The 24,167-nt window shown below is 41.0% G+C and overlaps 1 protein-coding gene across 3 annotated transcripts in view; it reads left to right on the forward strand.

The window, feature by feature from the left end:
• HTR4 (5-hydroxytryptamine receptor 4) overlaps positions 1-24,167 on the forward strand; it is a 497,831-nt gene that overhangs the window by 471,301 nt on the left and 2,363 nt on the right. For 2 of the 3 annotated variants that reach the window (XM_075856614.1, XM_075856615.1), the window contains exon 7: positions 21,252-24,167. This exon is cut by the window's right edge and continues 2,363 nt beyond it. In XM_075856614.1, coding sequence (XP_075712729.1) covers positions 21,252-21,339 — 88 coding nt within the window. In that variant the 3' untranslated portion in view covers positions 21,340-24,167. The remainder of the gene's footprint in view (positions 1-21,251) is intronic. The other variant, XM_075856616.1, reaches the window with a different exon arrangement.

Below are 24,167 nucleotides of genomic sequence, written 5' to 3' on the forward strand. Positions count from 1 at the left end.
ACGAGCGTGCGCGCGCACCTTACGGGACACAGCGGACCGGAGCGGAAGTGAGCGCTGGCGTCTCCTGGGAAGGAGATGCGAGCAAGCACTAACAGATCCATGGCTGTGGCCGCCAGGGGGTGAGTAATCCCGACGGTCCGCGGCCATGGACGCTACACCATGTCTGATGTAGGCCAAAAATGAAGTGTGTACATAGACATAGTCTAATAAAACCAACAAAGTACATCCTGTATATGCACACCTCGAGAGGTCATTATGGAAGAGGTGGCAGATGAAACGGTAAAACTGAACATCTAAAAACTTTTAAATAGCACAAACTAAATCACATACACAAAGTTTGCAATTATAGAGCAAATATTTGAATGAATGAGTACAATAATATCAACAATAATAATGTAACATGAGATTTGTTACAAAATGTAACCCAGGTGTGTAAGAATTGTTTACCAACAAGCAATCCTCTCAATTTTCATCTTCTAGTGGAACTTTTAACATGCTCAATGTGGAAAAAACCTGAATGGTTACAGATCACCAGCATGGACGAAAAAGAAATGACAGAGAAATCCTTCTAATTTGTCTTATCAATATAGAAATACAGATACTTTAATATAATTATAATAGTGAGTGCAATAACATGCACTAAACAGCCCCCAAAGTGCCAAATAGTGAGTTTGGTAAGAAATCACCTACTGGCGGAATCACTTTGGGAAGTCACATGGTGTATCACACGATCTCTCTTATCCAGTCAACCACTCTGAAAAAAAATCATGGCACGTAAACTGTGACTCCTATTTCTGAGTAGTTGTAGAGTGTATCACATGATCCATTCCACTGAATCATGTGATATACCATGTGACTTGACAGAACCAGGTAGCACTTTCTTTTCAACCCCCTTGTTCGGCACTTTGGGCGGCTGTTTAGTAGGTGTAATTGTATTAACTAGATAACTTTGTAAGGACATCACACTGAGGGATATTGGGAGAAACCGATGCACAGGCTATGCGGGGGAGGTGCATAACACTGTGATCTCTAAGTAGTGTTCTTTAAATCCTGGGGTCTTGTGCGACCCCTTCATGCCCCACACCAGGACTAACACAATGTATCAGTTTTGTCTGGAGTGTTCCTTAAATTCGTTAAGCCACTATGATGTAATTGTAAATCATGGATTGGCTTTCATTAAGTTACCATGACGTATAGTTAAGTCATGTGATCGGCATGAACTGACAGCCGAGATCCCGCTGCAACATCCGGGATCCGAGAGAACTCCTGCCCGGCAGTTTAACCCCCTAAATGGGAGGGGACTCCCTCTGTCCCCCATCGGCGGCCCGCATGTGCGATCACGTGCCGTCATTGGATTGCCATGGTAGCTGGGGTCTAACAAAGGCCTTCAGACCTGCCTTTAGGCCTTATTCACACGAATGTATTAAATGTCCGTTTGTCAGCCATTGAAACAACGGCCGAGCGTTTAAATGGCAATACTAAAAGTCAATCCACATGAAAATGTACTTCACCGCTTAGACCCCATTTAGATCCATGGCACTGTTGAGCCGTACTCACATGGGAAGACTCCACAATGTTTGACCCTTCGGAGTAGATGCAGCAGGTGAAAAAAATGTAGGTGTAAAAAAAAATTGAAAATATGATTACCTAGCGGAGGTTGCTCACACCTAAAATGTTTTGAACTGCTGCATTTACTCTGAAAGGGCAAACATTGCGGAGCCTTGGATCCAGATAACATCTGAGTGAGCAAGTACATTTTCATGTTTTTTAAACTGCATGGGGAACGCCGTACTAAAGAAATGCAGAAAACAACCGCGGAACTGCTTTTTTTTTCCATTCCCCAACCCAAAATAAAAATATTAAAAGTAATCAATGAGTCACATGTACCCAAAATGGTACCAATAAAAATGACATCTCGTCCTGCAAAAAACAAAGACACATGGCTACATCAGCGAAAAAAAATAAATTGTTATGGCTCTCGAAATGCAGCAATGCAAAAACAAATAATTTGGGGAAAAAGTGTTTTTTTGTGTGCAAAGAAGTAAAACATAAAAAAACCTAGACATATCTGGTGTCACGTAATCATACAGACCTACATGTTAAAGGTAACAGGTAAAAACGATGCAGGAACACGGTTTTCTTTTCCATTTCCCCCAAAAAGTGTAAACAAAAGTTAATCTATAATTTATATGTGCTATTAGAAAATGCAACTCATCCCCCAAAAAACAAGCCCTCACACGGCTATGTGGACGAAAAAATCAAAAAAGTTATTTTTTTTGTTAATGCGCACTTCATGTTTCCGTAACTTCCATAGTACAGAATGAGAGAGCCGTGCGCAGGCGTAGCCACTTCTTCACTTAGTCCCTGCCTGAAGTGGGAGGCCAACGGCCACCTCACCAGACGCGACGGAGGTTGGGTGACCCCCATTCTCGATATAAGTGTGCGTCCCAGAGCTGTAACCCGCATCTATCAGACATATGCTGTGAATATACCATAAATGTCTGAGATGGGAAAACCCGTTTATGTGGTGAATTTATTATACTGCCACGTTAACAAATAAAGTGTAAAGAATGATAAGTCATTTGTTTATTGGTAATAAGACTAGTAAATATTTCTTGCCAAGTGTTTTATTCAGAGAAAATTCTTTACTGTACTGTATGTAGTAACAGAACTGCATGATTTTTCTTTTTTATTCTTGTGATTTCTGCTTCTTATTAATCAAATCGGACCTAAGGCCTCATTTACACGAGCGTGTGCGTTTTGCGCACGCAAAAAACGCTGCGTTTTGCGTGCGCAAAAGGCACTTAAAAGCTCCGTGTGTCAACTCCGTTTGGATGTTTGTAAACAGAAAAGCACGTGGTGCTTTTCTGTTTACATTCAGAGTTTGACAGCTGTTGCGCGAACCATGCTGTTCGCACGGAAGTGCTTCCGTGTGACATGCGTGGTTTTCACGCACCCATTGACTTCAATGGGTGCGTGATGCGCGAAAAACGCCGAAATATAGAACATGTCGTGAATTTTACGCAGCGGACTCACGCTGCGCAAAACTCACGGACTGTCTGCACTGCCCCATAGACTTGTATAGGTCCGTGCGACCCGTGGGAAAAGTACGCGTGTCGCACGGACGAAAATCACGCTCGTGTAAATAAAGCCTAAGTGTAACTATCTTTTTAGCACTAGATAGATCTGGAGCAATGAATGTTACTTATTGTAACATTCATTGCTGTTCTCAGCAGTTGGGCTTCTCCAGATGGCTACACAGCGTTTTTTTTTTTTTTTTTTGTATTTTTTAAAACAGCTCAGTTTTTGTGAAAAAATGTTATGACGTTTTTTTTTTTAGTTAAACCAGAAGTGGATCCAATAGGCAGGAGAAGTATAAGTCCTTCCTTTATATTTTTCATTCCTCTTGAATCCACTATTAACTTTGGCTCAGAAAACTACATGAAAAACTGCGCTCTTTTTCCCCCCAAAAAAGCGGTTTGTGGAACCTCCATTATGCCACATGCACACAATGCTTATTACATGCAGCTTTGCTGTGTGAATTTTCTTGTGGCAAGCCCACAGCGTAATACAACACATGCAAAGTAAATGAGATTCCAAATGATCTCATCTACAAGTTAGGGAATTTTTCCGCACGTAAATTGACCTGCAGTGTAGATTTGAAAATCTGAGGAATGTCAATTTATCTTGTGTTTCTGTCTCAGAACTGTATCTGACAAGTTTATAAAATTAATGCTCCAAAATACACAACAGATAATGCTTACCGTTTACATCAAAATGTAAAATCTGTATCTAAAAATGCAATAATGCAGTTTTTACCTGCAGACTTACCGGTGTTTATCTGCGGTTTTGATATAGATTTTCCACATTAAATTCTGCAACGTGTGCATGTGGGCTATTAGTGGTATTGTGACTGCAAGAACATGTCTGTCATCTAATCAGTGCTGCTGTGAGAACTCGCTGCTTTAACCTATGCCTCCCAACAGTCCCGGATTCCTGGCGATGTCCCGCTGTACCGGAAGGCCGGCGGCATGTCCTGGTTTTAACTTCCTTTAGGATTAAGGGGAATGGTAACACGCATTTGTTTATCTGTCCTGGACTGCACAAAGACTTTTTATGAAATACAAGGATTTCCTATAACAAACATGTCAGGAGAGGTGACAGATTCTCTATAAATCTAGTGACTCACAGGTGACTAGGTCTCAGATTCTAGTCGTTTTTTCCTATTTTCTTCTCCATCCGGTCCAGACTTCATGACGACTTCTCCCGGCCATGACCCACATTTCGGCAGAATTTTCTATTCAGATGTCTTCGGCTCCTCACTTTTCCAACATTTCCACACCTAGAAACCAAGATACAATTATAATGGTGCCACAGACTGTGCCCCTAAATATAATAGCACCATACACTACACCCATGAATAAAAAAGTGTGCCCCAAATGTAAAGTAAAGCACCACATACACAGTGCCCCCTGTAGATAGCACCACACACCGCCCCCTGTAGATAACACAACATACAGCCCCCCTGTAGATAGCGCCACCCCCCCTGTAGATAGAACCACACACAGCCCCCTGTAGATAGCATCACACACAGCCCCCTGTAGATAGCATCACACACAGGCCCCTGTAGATAGCATCACACACAGCCCATTGTAGATAGCATCACACACAGCCCATTGTAGATAGCATCACACACAGCCCATTGTAGATAGCATCACACACACCCCTGTAGATAGCACCACAACCCCTGTAGATAGCACCACAACCTCCCTGTAGATAGCACCACAACCCCCCTGAAGATAGCACCACACACCCCCTGTAGATAGCGCCACACACAACCCCCCATAAATAGCGCCACACACAGCCCCCCATAGATAGCGTCACACAGCCCCCCGTAGATAGTGCCACACACATCCCCCGTAAATAGCGCCACACACAGCCCCCTATAGATAGCGCCACACAAAGCCCCTGATAGCGCCACCCTCCCCCTGTAGACCGCACCACACACGCCCCTTGTAGATAGTGTGATCGCAATTTGAGTCACGTTACGCCTTGATCTCCATGCAGGTTCAAATCAGGTGGGGGGGGTGCGAGCTCGGAGAAGCAACATATACACTGAGACGTTTCTCAAGGTAAAAATCCTTCTGACTTTATTTAACCGTAGTGGTCACTTTTATAGCATTAGAACAAAAACATTCCATAACATATGAGTCATCTGTATATTCAATCCTTACATCCTTTTTTCCCATAAAGCTCATTGGTGGAACACAAGGTATTCCCTTTTATGCTTAGGGGGGGGTTGGTCAAGTGATTGACCGCCATCTGTTCGCAATTACAAGAAGAGACAGCAGAGCAGCTGCAAACTATTTCCTCTCTTACCCTTTCTAAAATACCCATTCTATTGTAACACATGTTCTCCTCTATAACATTTCACTCCTTGGGGCCCCAGATACATTATACATATATTTATACCATAACAATCCCTCCTTTTGTGATTTTACCAACACCTAAATTCCAATGCTACTTCTATCTCCTGATAGCAAGGCTTCGATCCATTTCTTCACTTGATTCACACAGGTATGTAGGTGGGGTAATCTCACAACATTCTTTCATCATAATGTATAGGCCTCTGATTGAATGCTTCCCTTATTTTGCAAAATGCATAACAATTGAAACATGTAAGCAATATAAACAATATTATGAAACATATCAAGGGTTGGAATAACACATGCAGTATCTTAGTGGCAGTGGGGGAAAATCCTGTAAATATGTCATACCAGTGATGGGCACTGGCATCTTTTATTGCTGACAATAAATTTATTACTTCCTTAGCTGCTATTGTAGCCAATACTTTCACTTTACTTAGAGTTACATTATGGGCTGCTATCAATTTCTTTACGTCTTTAGACTTTTGTAACACTTGTTTTAACTCTTCCAGTGGCAAACTAAAATTTCCATAGGGCAAAGGTTCAGGTACCCATACAGTGGACATTATTTCTTCTAAAGTAGGCAGGAACACTATAGTTTGGTTCCCCCAAGTCAAATGCGTCACATTGTATAGACATCCTGAAAATGGTCCTATGAGATTAAACTGGCTAAGGGTCTGCTTGTCGTTAGTTATTAAGCATACATGCTGTGGACCTACTTCAATATATACCTGTAGGTTAGCTTCTGGGATTATAGTGAGTGCGCATACATTATCCTGGTGCTGCATTAGACAGGGTTCATATATCCCTGACTGTTCATTACATACATATCCTTGCTCTGTTAATTGGCACAAATCTATATTCCTCGTCTTATTTTGAGAATCTATGTGTGTTCCTTTCATTTCCGGCATCCAATATTGTCCTAATAATGTCACCGGATCAATCATTACCATTGGCATAACAATAAATTTGCATAATAGAGTAGGATTTTTCACATTAAATGCTATTAGTCTTCCTGCGCACCATTTAGGTGTACACTCAGTATACTCAGGCTGTAACAATAACCACGTATCATTTCTCTCTCCTATGGGCAGAATGTCTGTCCATTGCCTAACATGACTACTAAACAATTTATTCTTAAAATTATTCATCTGTTCTTGTTGCCACATCGTTTTAAGCGTACATACTGTCCAATTTACAAAAGTTGATACATTCTGTAATGTTCTATATTCGGTTAGCATACTTCCATTAAAAACATTTAGAAACAGTTCATCTATAGCTAACCCTTTCTGTTGTATGGCAAAGGTAGTAGGTAACCATGAGGCACCTATCCTTAATGCAGTAGATGTGTCATCTCCCACTGAGTTTAATTTGTTCATAACTGTTTCTAACTGTATACCATTCAATACTCCTAGTCCCGTTCCTACCCCTCCTAATAGCGGGTCATACCATTCTCTTTTTTGTCTATGACAGCTGGGGGATTCAGGGAAGGAAATATTGAAGTGTACATTCTCTTTCTGCTGTTGGGTTACAGCGCTCTTACAAGTGTGTGCGATTCTTTCCAGACTTTGTACTGTTATATGTGGCTTAAAACTATCTCTTAAAATTGTTATCAAGAATACAAAATATCTTCTATTTCTTATTTGGCTATTATTCATACATAATATCATCCCATCAGTTTTTATTACAATCGTATAGTTGAGCCTCTCCTTGTTGCATCTTTCATAAATCTTATTTATCATTTCATTTCTATTTTTACTGGTTGTATATTTCTATAGATACTGTAAATCTGGTTCATAACAACAAAACAACAGCCGTCTCTTCTTGTATGCTAATGTTGGCTGTTTTGTCTATGTGAAGGTACACAGTCCCTCCATGTGGTCCTTTTTTTTTCCAAGTCCCTTCGGTTGTAGTCACATTTGTAGTATAACATTCCAGTGATTCTGTACTGATTACGTGTACAGGAGTAGCAGTTCTGCCTTTTTGTATAAGAGCACACGCAACAACCGCCGCAACAACCGCAAAGATCTTCATTCTTCTGGCTGAAGAACCTTTTTACAATGACTGGCGTGAATCCAGCTTGCCTTTCCTTCGAGCTTCACTGAGGTGCTTGTAACGAGTAGGACTTGAAAAGGACCATCAAACCGTTGCTCAAGGCTCTTCCTCACGTGTCTTTTGACAAGGACCCAATCTCCTGGTTCTAGCTTATACGTCCCTTCAACTGAATCAGGACCTGGAATGGAAGCAAATACTTGTGCATACACCTTGGTCAATTGTTTGTTCAGCGTTTATACATAATCTGTTAGTCTACCATACTGCATTTGGAGCACCTGTGGAAAATAACATCCTAATCTGGGAGCCGACCCAAATAAGATCTCATATGGGCTGAGACCTGTTCTTTTTGTGGGCGTGTATCTTACTGAGAACAAGGCTAATGGTAGACACTCGGTCCATGGTTTCCCGGTTTCTACCATTGCTTTTTGGATTTTCAATTTGAGAGTCCCATTTAGTCTCTCAACCTTCCCACTACTTTGTGGATGGTATGGTGTATGTAGGGCTTGACTTATGCCTAGAGCTGACAACACATAGTTCATGATTTCACCCGTAAAATGAGTTCCTCTGTCGCTCTCGATCATCTCTGGAACTCCATATCTGCACACCACCTCGTTGATCAGTTTCTTTGCTGTGGCTACGGCTGTAGCTTTGGTTATTGGAAAAGCTTCTGGCCATCCTGAAAAGAGATCAATACAAACAAGCACATACTCATAGGTACCGACTTTTGGTAATTGAATATAGTCTATCTGCAGTCTCTGGAACGGATATATAGGTCTGGGTGTGTGCTTCTGTGGTACTTTTACAGTTCTTCCAATATTATGTGTTGCACAGATCATGCATCCTTGTGTAAAACTGCTGGCCATCACACTAAACCCTGGAGCATACCAGGTTTTGTTAACCAAGTCCATCATTGCCGTTTTTGACTGGTGAGTCGCTCCATGTGTTATCTGGGCCATCATTGGGAACATTGTCTTAGGCAGGCACAGTTTATTCTGGCACTGCCAGAGGCCATCTTTTCGTAGCGTTGATCCTTGGGCCGTCCACTTGTCTTTTTCTTCTTCTGTTGCTTGTCCTTGAAGTTTTTGCAGTAGTTCCGGGCTTACAGCTGGTCTTGTTTCCTTTGGATCTTTTATCTGACATACGGCTGCTAACACGGGTAGCTTCTGTGCTGCTTGCTTTGCTGCTTCGTCTGCCAGGGCATTTCCCCTTTTGCCTCTGGTGAACTCACCTTAGTGTGAGCTTTTATCTTTATTACTGCTACCTCAGTAGGTAACATCAGGGTCTCCATCAAGTATTTTACAAAGTCTGCATTCTTTACAGGTGTACCTGCAGGGGTCAAAAACTGTCTAGCCTTCCATATGGGGCCATAATCGTGTGCAATCCCAAAAGCATATTGAGAGTCAGTGTATATATTTGCTGTCTTTCCTTCTGCATGTTGGCATGCTGCTGCCAGGGCCTTAAGCTCCACTTCTTGTGCTGAGCGGGACGCTGGTAAGGAGGCTGCTTCTAGGACTACATCTTCGGTGGTTACTGCATATCCTGTAAGAAAAGATCCTTCTACACAATACCTTGAACCATCCACAAAGAGTATTGGGTCTGGGTTTTGGAGTGGGGTATCTTTTACATGTGCAAACCCCACTGTTTCCTGGGCCATAAGGGCCATACAATCATGTTCATCAGTTTCAGACAAAAATTGTGACCATACTTTACCTACGTCTTCTCCCCCTTGCTCCAAAGGCAGTAAGGTAGCTGCGTTCAATGTAGTACAGCGGTGTAAAGTAACCTGCTCAGGAAGAAGAAGAGCACAGGTTAATCTCAAATGTCTTGCAGTGGACAAATGCTTAGGTTGTACTTGAGTTAGAATAGCAGTAATATCATGTGGTGGAAATGCCAGGACCAAATCTGAGGCCTTGTTTAGCATTGAATTTACAGCAATGATAGCTCTCACACATGATGGGGAACCTCGGGCCACAGGGTCTAGTCTAGCTGAATAACATGCTACCGGGCGCTGCTGTGGTCCATGACTTTGTGTGAGAACTGCAGTGGCATGTCCATTTTGTTCAGTCCAGTACAAAGTATATGCTTGCGTAGAGGTACTCCATGGATTGGTGTCACAAGCCGCTACCAAACACAACTCCTCCTCATTCAGCTGATAATCCAAAATACTTTGAGAATCTCACTTTTATCAGGTTCTGCAAATACTTGATTAATACAAAAACAAATAAAAATAAAACATTCCCAAAAACTTTACATCAAATTAACAATGTCCAGACAAGTTTTGTTTTGCCTTCTCCCTCATCTAAATCCATAAAGACTCGTGTGAGTGACGTCACATCGCCTCCTGTGTAACTTTGCTGGAGGGGGATGGTCTCTTACACATAAACCAAAATTGTACCTAATCAGTTCCTTCACCCTTCCCCCCTTTGTGGACTCTGCGAGAGTGATGTAGCAGAGTTCAAAACTACATCTCAACATAACACTAATTTAACCCTCTGTAATGTACAACAGCCTGAAACAAAAATGACTTTTTCCTGACAAACATGTTATCCTTACAATGACATAACTCATGTGTGAAATCAAAAACAAAACAATTGTAGTTAGTTATTCAATAAAACAGAAAATATTATCTCTGATAACATTAATTACTGCAAACCAATAAACAGTATAACGGAGGGGGCACATACATTTTCAAAACCCCCCCGTGTCTCACAGTATCTGTAGTTTAATACATCTGAATTATCAAAACACATGAAATCTGATCACATCATAACACATAAATATCGTAACTTTTATAACCAACAGCGCTTGCGCAAAAGAGAAGAAATTTATTTCGGTTTGTAGACATTACTGACATATATATATATATATATATATATATATCTCAGCAGTGCATATTGAGATCCCTTTGTCTCATCAGCCCTGCAGACTGCACCCAGTCAGCCCCCCTCCTCCTCCTCCCAAACACAGCACACTTTAGGGGGGAGGGAGGGGGGTCACACACTCTCTGCTTCTCACAACTTCTCACAATCTTAACACTTTCAATGCCTGCAAAACAACATACGTATCTGCAATCATTCATCACATCATTGTATAGGAATTATCTACGTTAATGTTTAACCGTACAATCTGCCGGCCACCATCTCTATCTTATAATTACGTGTTGTTTCATCAGTGAACTAGACTGGAACTTCTGTAAAATAGAAAAAACACTACAAATAACAAAATTAACAAGGTGATTATTTCATACTGATTTGGATGGGCCGGGCGTGGCCACATCAGGGGCAGGGGGTTTCCCACCCACAATGAGGACACACTCAACATGAGGTACGGACGCCATTACCGGGCGTCGGCTGGATCAGCATTTAATGTTGTGTCCATTCATTTCAAGAACAAGATTACATTTCTTATCTCACTAGCAGCTATTCTTCACCTCCCCCTTCTCTTATCACACAAGTTCATTCTAAATTATATCGTATGGGAATTTACTATAAGGTCATTTGCAACATTAAAACAACTACTACTTCTATCACTTCCTTTACTTTAAACTTTACTTTATAATATATGAATTTCCTCTGACAACCTCCTGCACTTTTACTTCAGTGTATTAACATTACATACATTTGTAGGCTCTTTGTTGCTTTCTAAAAGATGCTACAATCCATCTACTCCAATCTGCTTTGTCATTTGACTCTGTGTGGTTCTGGATTTACAATCCCCTAATAAATTTACACCATTTTAACAGGTGCTTGCTCATAAAGTCCCACACTAATTCACTATCCAACTGAGCCAAATTACAACCAACTAAACAATAATCCCACAAAGGATCTGCTCATTATATCATCTATATTTTTCCCGATCTAATCTTCCCGCTTTTCCCATTCCACATGCCTTCATTAACTGATTCGTTCCTTGCGTTGCCTTTTTACCTTCTCTTTCTGCTACTACCTGTTTGGCTGTCAGTCCTTGTGGGTGCTCATCTCGTAATAGGAACACCAAGTTCCCCATAGTTATAAGTGGTCGCCTATGGGCAGACCCTAAGTTACGTAGGGGGTAATTTTCCTGATAGGTGAATTTCTCACCTATTTTAGACAGTTACTTATCCCCTCGAAACTTCTTACTAGGAACACCAAGTTCCTCATCTTGTGACTGTAAGTGGTGGCCTTTTTGGCACACCCTAAGTAATTCAAGGGGTAAGTTTCCTGATAGGCAAATTTCTTTCTTGCCTATTTTCGACAGTTACTTATCCACTTGATACTTCTTATTTTGTTACAGATTTTAGCTACTGACAGATGAATTTCTTTCTCATCTATTTTAGACAGTTCTAGTTTCCGTACTTACTCTTCTACTCTGGCCAGAGGATCTTTCCCTTTCACAGTCCTTTTATAACTTTCCTCGTCTGAGACACCACTCAAGGAGATATCCTCCACACCATAACAGTAATATGACAAATATTCCTAATCCAAATAACAAGGCAAACGTAAAATCAAGCTGTTCATTTGACATGCCGGATTATCAGATTGCAGAAAATTCTGGAATTTTGAGCTGAAAATCAGTGCATGATAATCCCCGCAAGTACCTCAATGCTGTACACACATTTTCGGTATTTTGCCGGATTATCAGATTGCACAAAATTTTCGATTTCCGGGCTTAAATTTAGCCTATCATAATCCCCGTAGTCACCTGAAGCATGTACACATGTTTTTGGTAATTTGCCGGATTATCGGAAGTTTTTTTCCAAAAACAATTTCCTTATTCTAAAATGCATTTGTGACACAAAACTGGGTTTCTACAACATTCATACAAATACTGCCATGGAGATCAGGCACTTTATCCTGAGGGTAGGATTACATATAGACTTGACCAGATTTTTACACTAAAAATACCCTCATGTGGCCCCTCTATCCCTCAGGAGTACTACCGGGAAGGTGACCTACCAGACAGGAAGGTGCAGAGCAGAGTTTGTAAGAATTAAGTCTTCTTACCTTGCTGCAGCAGTGGTCTGCACGTTCCTTCGTCCGGGTGGTCGCCATTCAAGTCCCGGGAGATCCCCTAGGTGGGGTGCCGTCCTTCTGGTCAAGTCCCTGTTCGGGCGCCAATTTCTGTGATCGCAATTTGAGTCACGTTACGCCTTGATCTCCATGCAGGTTCAAATCAGGTGGGGGGGGGTGCGAGCTCGGAGAAGCAACATATACACTGAGACGTTTCTCAAGGTAAAAATCCTTCTGACTTTATTTAACCGTAGTGGTCACTTTTATAGCATTAGAACAAAAACATTCCATAACATATGAGTCATCTGTATATTCAATCCTTACATCCTTTTTTCCCATAAAGCTCATTGGTGGAACACAAGGTATTCCCTTTTATGCTTAGGGGGGGGTTGGTCAAGTGATTGACCGCCATCTGTTCGCAATTACAAGAAGAGACAGCAGAGCAGCTGCAAACTATTTCCTCTCTTACCCTTTCTAAAATACCCATTCTATTGTAACACATGTTCTCCTCTATAACATTTCACTCCTTGGGGCCCCAGATACATTATACATATATTTATACCATAACAATAGCGCCACACAGCGTTTCCCCCCCTTGTATAGAGTGCCACACAGTGCTTGCAGCCTTGTATATAGTGCCACAAAGCGCTTCCCCCTTGTATATAGTGCCACACAGCGCTACCCCCTTGTATATAGTGACACACAGCACTACCCCCCTTGTATATAGTGCCACACAGCATTACCCCCCCTTGTATAGTGTCACACAGCACTACCCCCTTGTATATAGTGTCACACAGCGCTACCTCCCCTTGTTTAGTGTTACACAGCGCTACCTCCCCCAAAATAAAAAATATTTTGCTTACCTTGCCCCGTTCCCATGACGGACGGAGAGCTACACATCCTCCAGGCGGGACGCATGCGCAGACCAGCGTGATGCAGTGACGTCCTCATGCCGGCCTGCGCAGGGAGTCTTCCCAGTGCCTTATAGGCTGCAGGCCCAATGTGGCCTGCAGCCTATAATATTCATTTGTATTTGCGTCCTGAGAATGCAAATACAAGTGAATGTGGGTGTCGCTAGCACCTGGGCCCCCTCCGTTGCTAGCGACGCCACCGGACATGAGGGGGCCCATGCGCGGTTCGGGTGGCTGCCCCAACGATGCTCCGCTAGTGGTTAAATACACTGGTGGAACAGGGAACTGTGATCTCCCTGCGTCACTATTTACACTGTGACGCCTGCCGTGAGTGGCTTTGGCGCAGACTGGCACGATGCAGTGACGTCATCATGCTTGCCTATGTGGTTCTTACACTGTGTTGGGAGGCACTATAGGGACATTATACTGTAGTGAGGACACTATGGGGGTTTCATACTGTGTGGCGGACGTCATACTATGTTGGGTCACTGTGGAGCATCATATGGTGTGGGGGTACTATGGGAGCATGATACTCTTTGGGGACACTATGGGGGCATCATATTGTGTGGGGCACTATAGAGGTTTCATACTGAGTGGCACTATGGGGGCATGATAGTGTGGGTGCACTATGGGGGCATGATAATGTGTGGGTGCACAATGAAGGTACAAGGAAACTAGGTGTGTATGGACAGGAATTGGGTGGGGTTAGAGACATGGCTTAACACCGCATGAGTTTTCCCTCTTTACAATCATTGACCGTTGGGACAGATGCTATAACACTTTAATTTTTCGGGGGTACTATGGGGGCTTCATACTGTGTGTGGAGGGCATTTTGGGGGCTTCATAATATGTAGGGGGCACTATGAAGGCTCTATACTACGTAGAAGCACTATAAGAGCATGATACTGTGTGCAGGCACTATGGGGGTATGATATTGCTTTGGGGCACTGTGAAAGCAGGATACGGTTTGGAAACACTACGGGACATGATACTGTGTGGTGGGCTTATCGTGGCATGATACTGTGTGGTGGGCCTATCGTGGCATGATACTGTGTGGTGGGCCTATCGTGGCATGATGATCTGTAAGGGCATTATAGGGGCAGAATACTGTGTAGGGACACAATGAAGGCCGGTATACGTCACATAGTTTTGTGGAGAGGAGTGCCAAACAAAAGGCATAAAGGCTAATAATCCAAAAGATATGATTTTATTCAGCTTTTAAATAGCACACACATAGGGCACTACCTCACTTGTTTGACCTTAACCTGTCTGTCTTCAACTGTTCCACAGTTCACCTACTTTCTGCAAGACATGAACAGCACTACCTGCTGTAAGCTCTCCATCTGGGTATGTTTACACGAGTAATTTTTTTATTGCAAAAAGTGGTTCGGTTTTGCCATGATTACAGATATTGCAGACAAGCCCACCACAAAAAAAAAAATCATGTAAACATACCCTCTGAAGTTGCCTGAGGATGGGTGAGGTTAAGGTCCTTTTTAACACTGTTTTTGTGCTGCTATTCAGCGCCCTCTAGCTTCACACCCTCACACTATATAAAACACCTCCACTGTTTTGTCTGCACTATTTTTTATAGTTAGGCCTAATATATAGTAATGTAGACAGGTTCCATATTAGTCCCCTATATTAGAGCTTATTGGTGTCTAACTCTCTATTATCAAAGGGGTTGACCCATAAGGACAACTCCTGTCAAAATGTCATATTAGTTAATAGAGGGCAGTCCCAAAGAGAGCCCTTGCAAAGGGATTCTCTCACTTTGGATGACTTGGTGCAACTATGTATTACATGGTCACACATTCAACTAAAAGGGTACCTTACAATAATACATTCCCCTGCATCCTTGTGAAAATAGGTAATCACTAGGTCCTCTTGCAGCCAGACCAACTGTGACAACTGTTTATTGCGAGTTTGCTGGCCAATCAAACCAATACCTGGTTTAATAACCACAGTATCACTCTGCTTGATTGGCCAGCAAACTCACCTGACCTAAACCCCATAGAGAATCTATGGGGCATTGTCAAGAGGAAGATGAGACACCAGACCAAACAATGCAGGCGAGCTGAAGGCCTCTATCAAAGCAACCTGGGCTTCCATAATAGCTCAGCAGTGCCACAGACTGATCGCCTCCATGCCACGCCACGCCACATTGATGCAGTAATTCATGCAAAAGGAGCCCCGACCAAGTATTAAGGGCATATACTGGACATACTTTCAGTAGGCCAACATTTCGGTATTAAAAATCATTTTTGAAATTGGGCTTACATAATATTCTAACATTCTGACACACTAAATTTTGGGTTTTCATTAACTGTTAGCTATACTCATCAACATTAAAAGAAAAAAAATGCTGGAAATAGATCACTCTGTGTGTGTAATGAACCTATATAATATGAGTTTTGCTTTTTGAATTGAATTACTGAAATAAATTAACTTTTGATGATATTCTAATTCATTGAAAAGGACTAATATATATATATATATATATATATATATATTTATTTATATAGTGTGTGTGTGTGTATATATATATATATACACATACATACACACATACACACACACACACACACACACACACACACACACACACACACACACACACACACATATATAGTGTATATATAAGCTGCAGCAGCATGGAGGAAATTATACAGTGATACTGAGTAGTATAGCTGAGAATCCAGCACTGGGGCGTTGTATAAATCTTACCAGAAGCTGCAGCATGTCTGTGTCTTTCTTATTCTGCTCCCTCCGCTCTCCATAGACTTGTATTGGCAGGCAGTGAAGAGAGACACTCCCACCCTCTGCAGCCCGTCAATTCTGCTCAGTAACTAGGGGGCAGATTTTGCTTGACAACTGGGGGTGGGCAGCAGATTACAGGAAGGGAGACACCTAGTGGCAGTAACTTCACACAGGATTTGCATGAATAAAACTAAATTTTAACAGTAAGTAACCTACAAAGTCGATCTATAGCAGGCATACTATTAGGTAAACATAAGTTGTTTAGAATTGAGCATCCATTTAAAGAGGCTCTGTCACCAGATTTTGCAACCCCTATCTGCTATTGCAGCAGATAGGCGCTGCAATGTAGATTACAGTAACGTTTTTATTTTTAAAAAAACGAGCATTTTTGGCCAAGTTATGACCATTTTTGTAGTTATGCAAATGAGGCTTGCAAAAGTCCAAGCGGGTGTGTTTAAAAGTAAAAGTCCAAGTGGGCGTGTATTATGTGCGTACATCGGGGCGTTTTTAATACTTTTACTAGCTGGGCGTTGTGATGAGAAGTATCATCCACTTCTCTTCAGAACGCCCAGCTTCTGGCAGTGCAGATCTGTGACGTCACTCACAGGTCCTGCATCGTGTCGGACACATCGGCACCAGAGGCTACAGTTGATTCTGCAGCAGCATCAGCGTTTGCAGGTAAGTAGCTACATCGACTTACCTGCTAACACCGATGCTGCTGCAGAATCATCTGTAGCCTCTGGTGCCGATGTGTCCTCGCTCGTCTGACACGATGCAGGACCTGTGAGTGACGTCACAGCGTGATCTGGCAGAAGCTGGGCGTTCTGAAGAGAAGTGGATGATACTTCTCGTCAGAGCGCCCAGCTAGTAAAAGTATTAAAAACGCCCTGATGTACGCACATAATACACGCCCACTTGGAATTTTACTTTTAAACACACCCACTTGGACTTTTGCAAGCCTCATTTGCATAACTACAAAAATGGTCATAACTTGGCCAAAAATAATCTACATTGCAGCGCCTATCTGCTGCAATAGCAGATAGGGGTTGCAAAATCTGGTGACAGAGCCTCTTTAATATTCAGTGGTACGGTAGAATAAGAGACCAGCAGATACCAACTGTTGCATTTTGCTTTTGGCACCAGTCTGTTTCTATGCTCTATGACTGAATGTCATTAAAACACTTTTCCTATGTAACTCTTGCTGCCTATACACATTACATTTAATATGCATGAGAGCCTGCCGACATGCCTTGGACATCTGCTTTAGGTGGACAGATTTGTTCTGCAAGGAGGAGTGTCAGGCTGTGGTTTGTCTCCCTCTCCCCATTGATCCAAGCATGCATGTTTATGGGGAGGTCGGGGGAGATGGCTGTTGCCTGTGTAATCTAAAAACGTAATCTCCTTAAGAAGATCCTAACACTTCGCATGATATTTTTTTTTCTCTCTAATTTATTATATATCATATTATATATTATATTATAATATATATTATATTATCATATTATATATTATATTATAGTTCAGCGTATTTCCTGAGACTTGACTGTACGTTATCATTGTTATATCTATGTAGGTTTGTTCTATATGAAAAAGTCCTTATGCTATAAGTCACCACAATGAGTGGGCATAACGGCGTTTTAGGCAGTCTCTTGATATCAACTTTAAAATCTCTAAATAAAAAAAATTTACTTTGCAGTGTAATCTGGTTTTAATTGAAGGTTTCACTGTGATCTGGATCCTTCTTTCGGAAGGGACAATAGAATAATGTTTACAGGAAGAGAAGTGGAAGAGATTACCTCCAGCTTTGTATACAAATGGTACTTTAGTATGTTCTTTCTTAATATAAACCTTTGAGAAACATGCAAAAGCAGTTTATATGAATCTCATTAAAACATTCAATGTTTACCTCATGGTATATTTAGTCTATTTGATGTAGAAAATTGCCTAATACCTGACTCTTTACTAAAGACCTGGCGTATTTCACCGCAATAATATTTATTTTATAATAAAAGTAGTAGCCCATAACTGGTCACTTGCTGGAAGTGAGGGAACTACCTAACATTAGGTAATTGAAGATTACTATGGAATGAAAGACACCACAACATGAGATATATAGTAACAATTTTCCACTTTGCATCAGGTTTCTGTTGCTTTTTGTAAAAAACAAAACAAACCCCCCCCCCCCAGAAACCTGATAGACCAATTAAAGTCAACAGGAGTAAAAAAATAATTGATAATTACTCATGAAGGATCCATCAAACAGATCCATTACAGATTCTGTAATAAATATCTTTAGTCTACTTTTTTTTTTTTTTACTTACAGCTTCCTTTATGTTAGGGCCTGTTCACATCAGTGTTCGGTTTCCGTTGGTGGTTTCCGTCAGACCTTTCCATCAGAGGAACCCAGTCGACTGAGCTATTGATTCCGTCATAAAACAAAACCTTACGGAATGGAGACAAACGGAAACCATTAGCAATGGAAGCATTACCATTGAAATGATTGGTAATTCAAACGGAAGCTATAGTTTCCGTTTGCCTTCCCGTTGATGGGTTCCTCCGACGGAATGGTCTGATGGAACCCATCAAAGGAAACTGAACGCTGATGTGAACAGGCCCTTAACAGTTGTACTTTGCTATTATATGGCGCTTGTATTTAGTGTTGGTAATAGCTTCATTCAGGGACAATATATTGAAGGCTGATAATCTGCAAAAATGCATCAATGTTTTCACTTTCTCCTGCAAGTTCTACTTTATTTTGTTCAGTCTCTTATCCTGTCTATGGAAATAAGTTGCCTCTTGCGCTTTCCACTGAAAACTTGACAGTATACTCAGCTCTAATTCCCGGGTGTTTGAAAATCCTGCATACAAATTAAGATCTCTAATCAGTTGCTTCAGTCAAATAATGTAATTATAATGAAAAGCTAATCATCTTGAGAGCCAATTAACTACTTCCATCACTATGTGGTGTATTCTGCACTGACACACTGTATCCTGTTCCATAATGTTTTTTTGAAGATTACACGTTTCCTTCAAAAATAATCACGTTGTACAATTACCCAGAACAATGTTTACACAGTAAGCCAAATGTTCAACAGGTAAAAGTTTGCTGAGATTGATTTGGGGTATTGAATTATTATTTTTGATATTTTTATGATCAGGCTCAGTAGCAGATATCTGTACTATGCAAAGTAAATTGGATCTCACAGTTTGGAATTTGCAGTGAAAAAGTCTAATTTGATGTGAAATGCTAAAAATGTATTTTACTACACAGAAGATCAGGGACTGCAGCTGCAAAATGCTTGTCCATTGAATAGTCTCGCACACTTTTGAGAACTGACTGCAACATAAGAATGACCTGGGGAGGTGACCTATGATCATTCTCATGCTGCATTTTCTGTGAATGGAAGAACTGCGATAATGAGTGATTTTCATTAAGTACAGTATGCAAATGAGTGTGAAATAGGTTTTTGCAGCCACATCAACAAGGTAGTAACTCATAGACTGGTCCTAAACATTTGCATATATATATGATTATTTTTTTTAAGTGTATTAAATTCATTAATAAGATTAGAAATTAAATAATCAGATTAGGCAAAAAAGTGTATAGCCCTGTATCAGCATGGACTCTCTAAAATAAACAATCTTGCCAGTTAAAGTCAGATAATTCTTGGAAGGAGGAGAGCTGTAAAGTGCATATCGCTATTAGGCTATGTTCACACGCTAAAGTAAAAACGGCGGTAAAATATGGAGCCGTTTTCAAGGGAAAACAGCCTCTGATTTTCAGCCCTTTTTGTAGTATCAAACGCTTTTTGATGCGTTTTTTTGGGGCCGTTTTTGGAGCTGTTTTTCTATTGACACAATGAAAAACGGCTCCAAAAACAGCTCAAGAAGTGACATGTACTTCTTTTTACGGGGCCTCTTTTTACGCGCCGTTTTCTCAAACGGCCGCATAAAAAAATCACCCCGTCTGAACGAAACTGCGTTTTTCCCATTGAAATCAATGGGCAGATGTTTGGAGGCCTTCAGCTTCCTTTTTTCAGGCGTTTTTTGAGGCATTTACACCATCAAAAACGCTTGAAAACACTGCATGTGAACATACCTTTATATAGCTGATCATTGTGGCTCATTAAAGTGCCCCTCCAATGTAACTCTCCTGCCCGATCTTACATATTCTTATGAATAGGACCTGTGCGTGATACTCGCTGCGCGTCGAAGGGTTGCCTTTACAATTGTACCACCCAGTGTGCAGTTGCGGCTCCTGAACCCCTGAGGACGCTGTATAGCACAACGAAACATGTAGGGGGGGGGGCTCTGATATAACCTTTTTAATCTAATATGTACCTCCGTTGCTCTCCACATATGCTAAGTGTTTGACTCGTTGGTCTGCAGCCACGAGCAACACTGGATACAATACACACACGTGGTCTAATGTGAACAGTCAGTTCTAATTCAAACGGAGGTGATGTTATTCATTTTAATTAATTAGTGTAGTCAGTCTTTTGCTCTTTAGTGGCATAATAAAATGTATTTATTTTTTTGCTCATACACATCCATTTATTGGAGGTTGGATTTAAAGGAATTATTCTGCTGGTAGCAGTTTTTTGTAAATACAGTTGCGGCTCTCAACACCTGATTTGAGTTCAGACAGGAGAGTAACCTTGGAACAACACCTTAAGACAGGAAATTCAAATAGTTATATCTGCGCTATAAAGAACTTTATAGAAAGTAATATTTCTAAACTTTATGCATAGTAGGGTATATTTATCATGTATTTATAGTTTTGTAGGACAGAGATATTTAAAAGTCCACAACAATGGCATAAATTGCTCCCGATTTAGCAAAATGTATCACGGTGCTTAGTAAATTTGACTAAATCCTGACATACTTAATTGGGATTTTACAAAGGAACACTGGCATCCAGGTGTATTTATTTACACTAATACAGTGCACCAAAACCACATATGTTACAGCTTAGTTGATCTGGGGCACCAGGTTGGCCATGCTGTTCTTTGCTCAAACTTGATTATAATTGCCAGAATTAGAAAATTAGGCATTTCTCGATTGAAAAAACATATACATCTTATTCCAATATTATTATTTTTTTCTTCCAGGTACACAGTTCTGTATAATGGACATCATCAGGAGAATGAGAAACTTCCTATTCACAATGACCCAGAGTCACAGGAATCCTGTTTCTAGCCAATTCCCAACATCTAGCACGCCGGATCTGAAATCAGAAGCCTAACATGGCACGAAAGAGCGGTTTGGAACCATAACCTTGCAATAGGTGACAGGGAAATCCTTAACACACAGTAGGTTTCTGTTCCAACAACCTCTCTCCCTGCACTACTCTTAATCCGAGTCCTCCTGATACATGCAAATGAAACCATTCACATAGTCTCTCTATGGATTTCTATTTCAGCGCTCATCGGTTCATAAAGTATAGCTTTAGACTTGAAAGACCATAAAGCATAGCAAATCAGGTGTGCCTGAAAACCTAAAGAAAAAATAACCAAAGACTGGATCCGCATGGCAAGATTTGTTTTCTTCAGCATAAATGTGTATATGAGGGTATGTACACAGATCCTAATATACATGCACACACGTATACTGCACCCCCAGTGCCTAACTGATAAAAATAATCAAACTGGCAGCAAGTGTGTGGAGATCACTGAGACATTGATGAAACAGAACTAAGGACATTGGTAACAGTATATCATATGATGTACCTGCATGATTGGTTTTGTTCATGTCCATGTAGGTGAGGAACATCCCTCTCCTGTATGCTTGTAGTGCTTGGCTGAACAGCAGCCTTGTAAAATCCAAAGGATCTTCCAAAAGCTTTGGAGTTTTGTTGTTTCACCATCAACTAAAACGTGTTACGAAGGTCAGCTTAACATCCGCAATATAATGTTGCTGCTAATAGTGATGAACGTGGGAGACTTGGGCTCCATGCCAGTATCTTGTTCGGTATAACATTTTTTTCCCCCCTTCAATAGTCATAATGTACATTAGTGGAATAGTTTAGAAAACAAAGATTCTGACAAAAAGATGGCACTGTTCTGGGCACACGTGCTGTGAATTAAGAAAACTTGGCAGCAAGAAATTATCCGTAGCTCAAGAATAACGTTATATAGTTAATTATTGACTCCTTTTGAAGGACACTGAAAAATACAGCTAATAAGATATTTTTGTAGCAACAGACAACCCGGATAGACTATTCACGCTTATTTTAGCAATCGTATTTGCGGATACTGTTCCCATACAATTTGTTTCACACTTAGTTGCTGCCTTTTCTACCTACTTTTGAGAGTTACATACCGGTAAAACTAAAAAAGCGTCAAATACTCAACTTTCAAATCCTCTGCCACTCCCATACAGACGACTCCTTGGTCGCCCCCATGCCATATGGGACATGTGACCGTGGCTGCACATTCAGGCCACAGCAGTAACGTGCCATCAATACTGACATGAACCTCTGCCTCAGTCACATTCTCAGTCCAACACTTCATTTTTGCAGTCAGGTAAAGAAATACTGGTGGGGGACCATGGAGCCATTTACGTGGGAGCTGAAGAATTTGCTAGATGAAAATGTGGCAGCTGACACCATTTGAAAAGGTTGACATTTTTTTATTTAGAAAAAAAAGCATTAAAAGATCAAGATAGTTTCTACATTGCCGCATTCACAATCTGCTTGCAAAATGTTACGGTGTCATCCACATAGGACCATGCATACAACCTTGATTTGAAGCAACACAATTAATGCCAGTTTTCCGCAAATAATACTGTGTGTTTGGTCCTGTTAATATTTTTTTTTACATTTATCTGTCACTCTAATATTATGACTGAGGTCCTAAAACACGTCCATCTAGCACTCTAGCCTATCGCACAACTGCTTCCTGCTCACATTTACCCACCAAAATGTGCAGCTGTAGATTGTTTGGGGTGGTAACCCTCTTGTGGAACAGCTAAAGCTCTGAAATTCAAGATTAGGAACGAGTCTTACCGAATCTATTACAGCTCTTGGTAGAGGTGGGACAAGTGGTGAAACAAGATAAAAATGAAAAAAGGCATCCGTAACCCCCCCCCCCCCCTTTCCTATTTTGTTGATGTACGGTGGTTTCTTGCCTGAGAGTTTTTTTTGCTAAAGTCTCTGGTCATTGTCCACTGGTTTAGTGCCCCAGATTTGTTAACTCCAGTCTCTAGTTGGTAATTTCGAGCCCTACTCCTTGCTGTTTATGGTTCTGTGGAGCCAAAGACAGTCTCTACTTTCCATAGGTTGCTGTCCAACTACTGATGTCCATGGGGTGATGCACCATTCCTAGTGATCACTTACTGTATTTGTCTAATCTATTTCCCTTCCTATATAGACAGGAAGCTTTCTGCTCTGTGATGCACTGAACTCTGTCATAGAGAAGGAACAGCTGTCATTCGACAGATTTACACTTGTCAGACACACATGGTGCAAAGTGCCAAGATAGCCACATCTGAGCAATCCTATTAATTTATATTTTGTTAGAGTAGCAGGATGTTATGAGAAACTAAAGGAAACTTTACAGTACTGTAGTGATATGAAAACACATTGGTCCACTTTCAGGGGATACCTGGTCAGATGACAATCATTTTATGGGACAATGCTGCTTTCTTCAACAATGGTTATTTGTCCAGATCCTGGAGTCAACAAAGCATAACCCTCATGTCATTACCACCTCTGCCAGATAAAAAAAAAAAAGGAACCTTTATTGGCCAAACTGTTTGCGGAGTCATCAAGATTATTGTTTCTCTTTCGTATTTATCAGGATATTAACTGAGGTAAAGAAACCTCCATTTCTTTGGGGCTTTTCATATGGGATATTTTTGACTTACTGTATGACTTGTCACGGTGCCATTGGAGGAATTCCGATTCCATTCCAGAAAAGAAAAAAAAAAAAAAGGGAGAAAACATAATTGTGTTATGAATATAAGATGACAAAGTTTTAAGGATGTTCTTGTTCTGGGGCCATTTTTTTGTACTATTTTTTTTTTAG

The sequence above is a fragment of the Rhinoderma darwinii genome, chromosome 3 (genome assembly GCF_050947455.1).
Source record: "Rhinoderma darwinii isolate aRhiDar2 chromosome 3, aRhiDar2.hap1, whole genome shotgun sequence".
Lineage (NCBI taxonomy): Eukaryota > Metazoa > Chordata > Amphibia > Anura > Rhinodermatidae > Rhinoderma > Rhinoderma darwinii.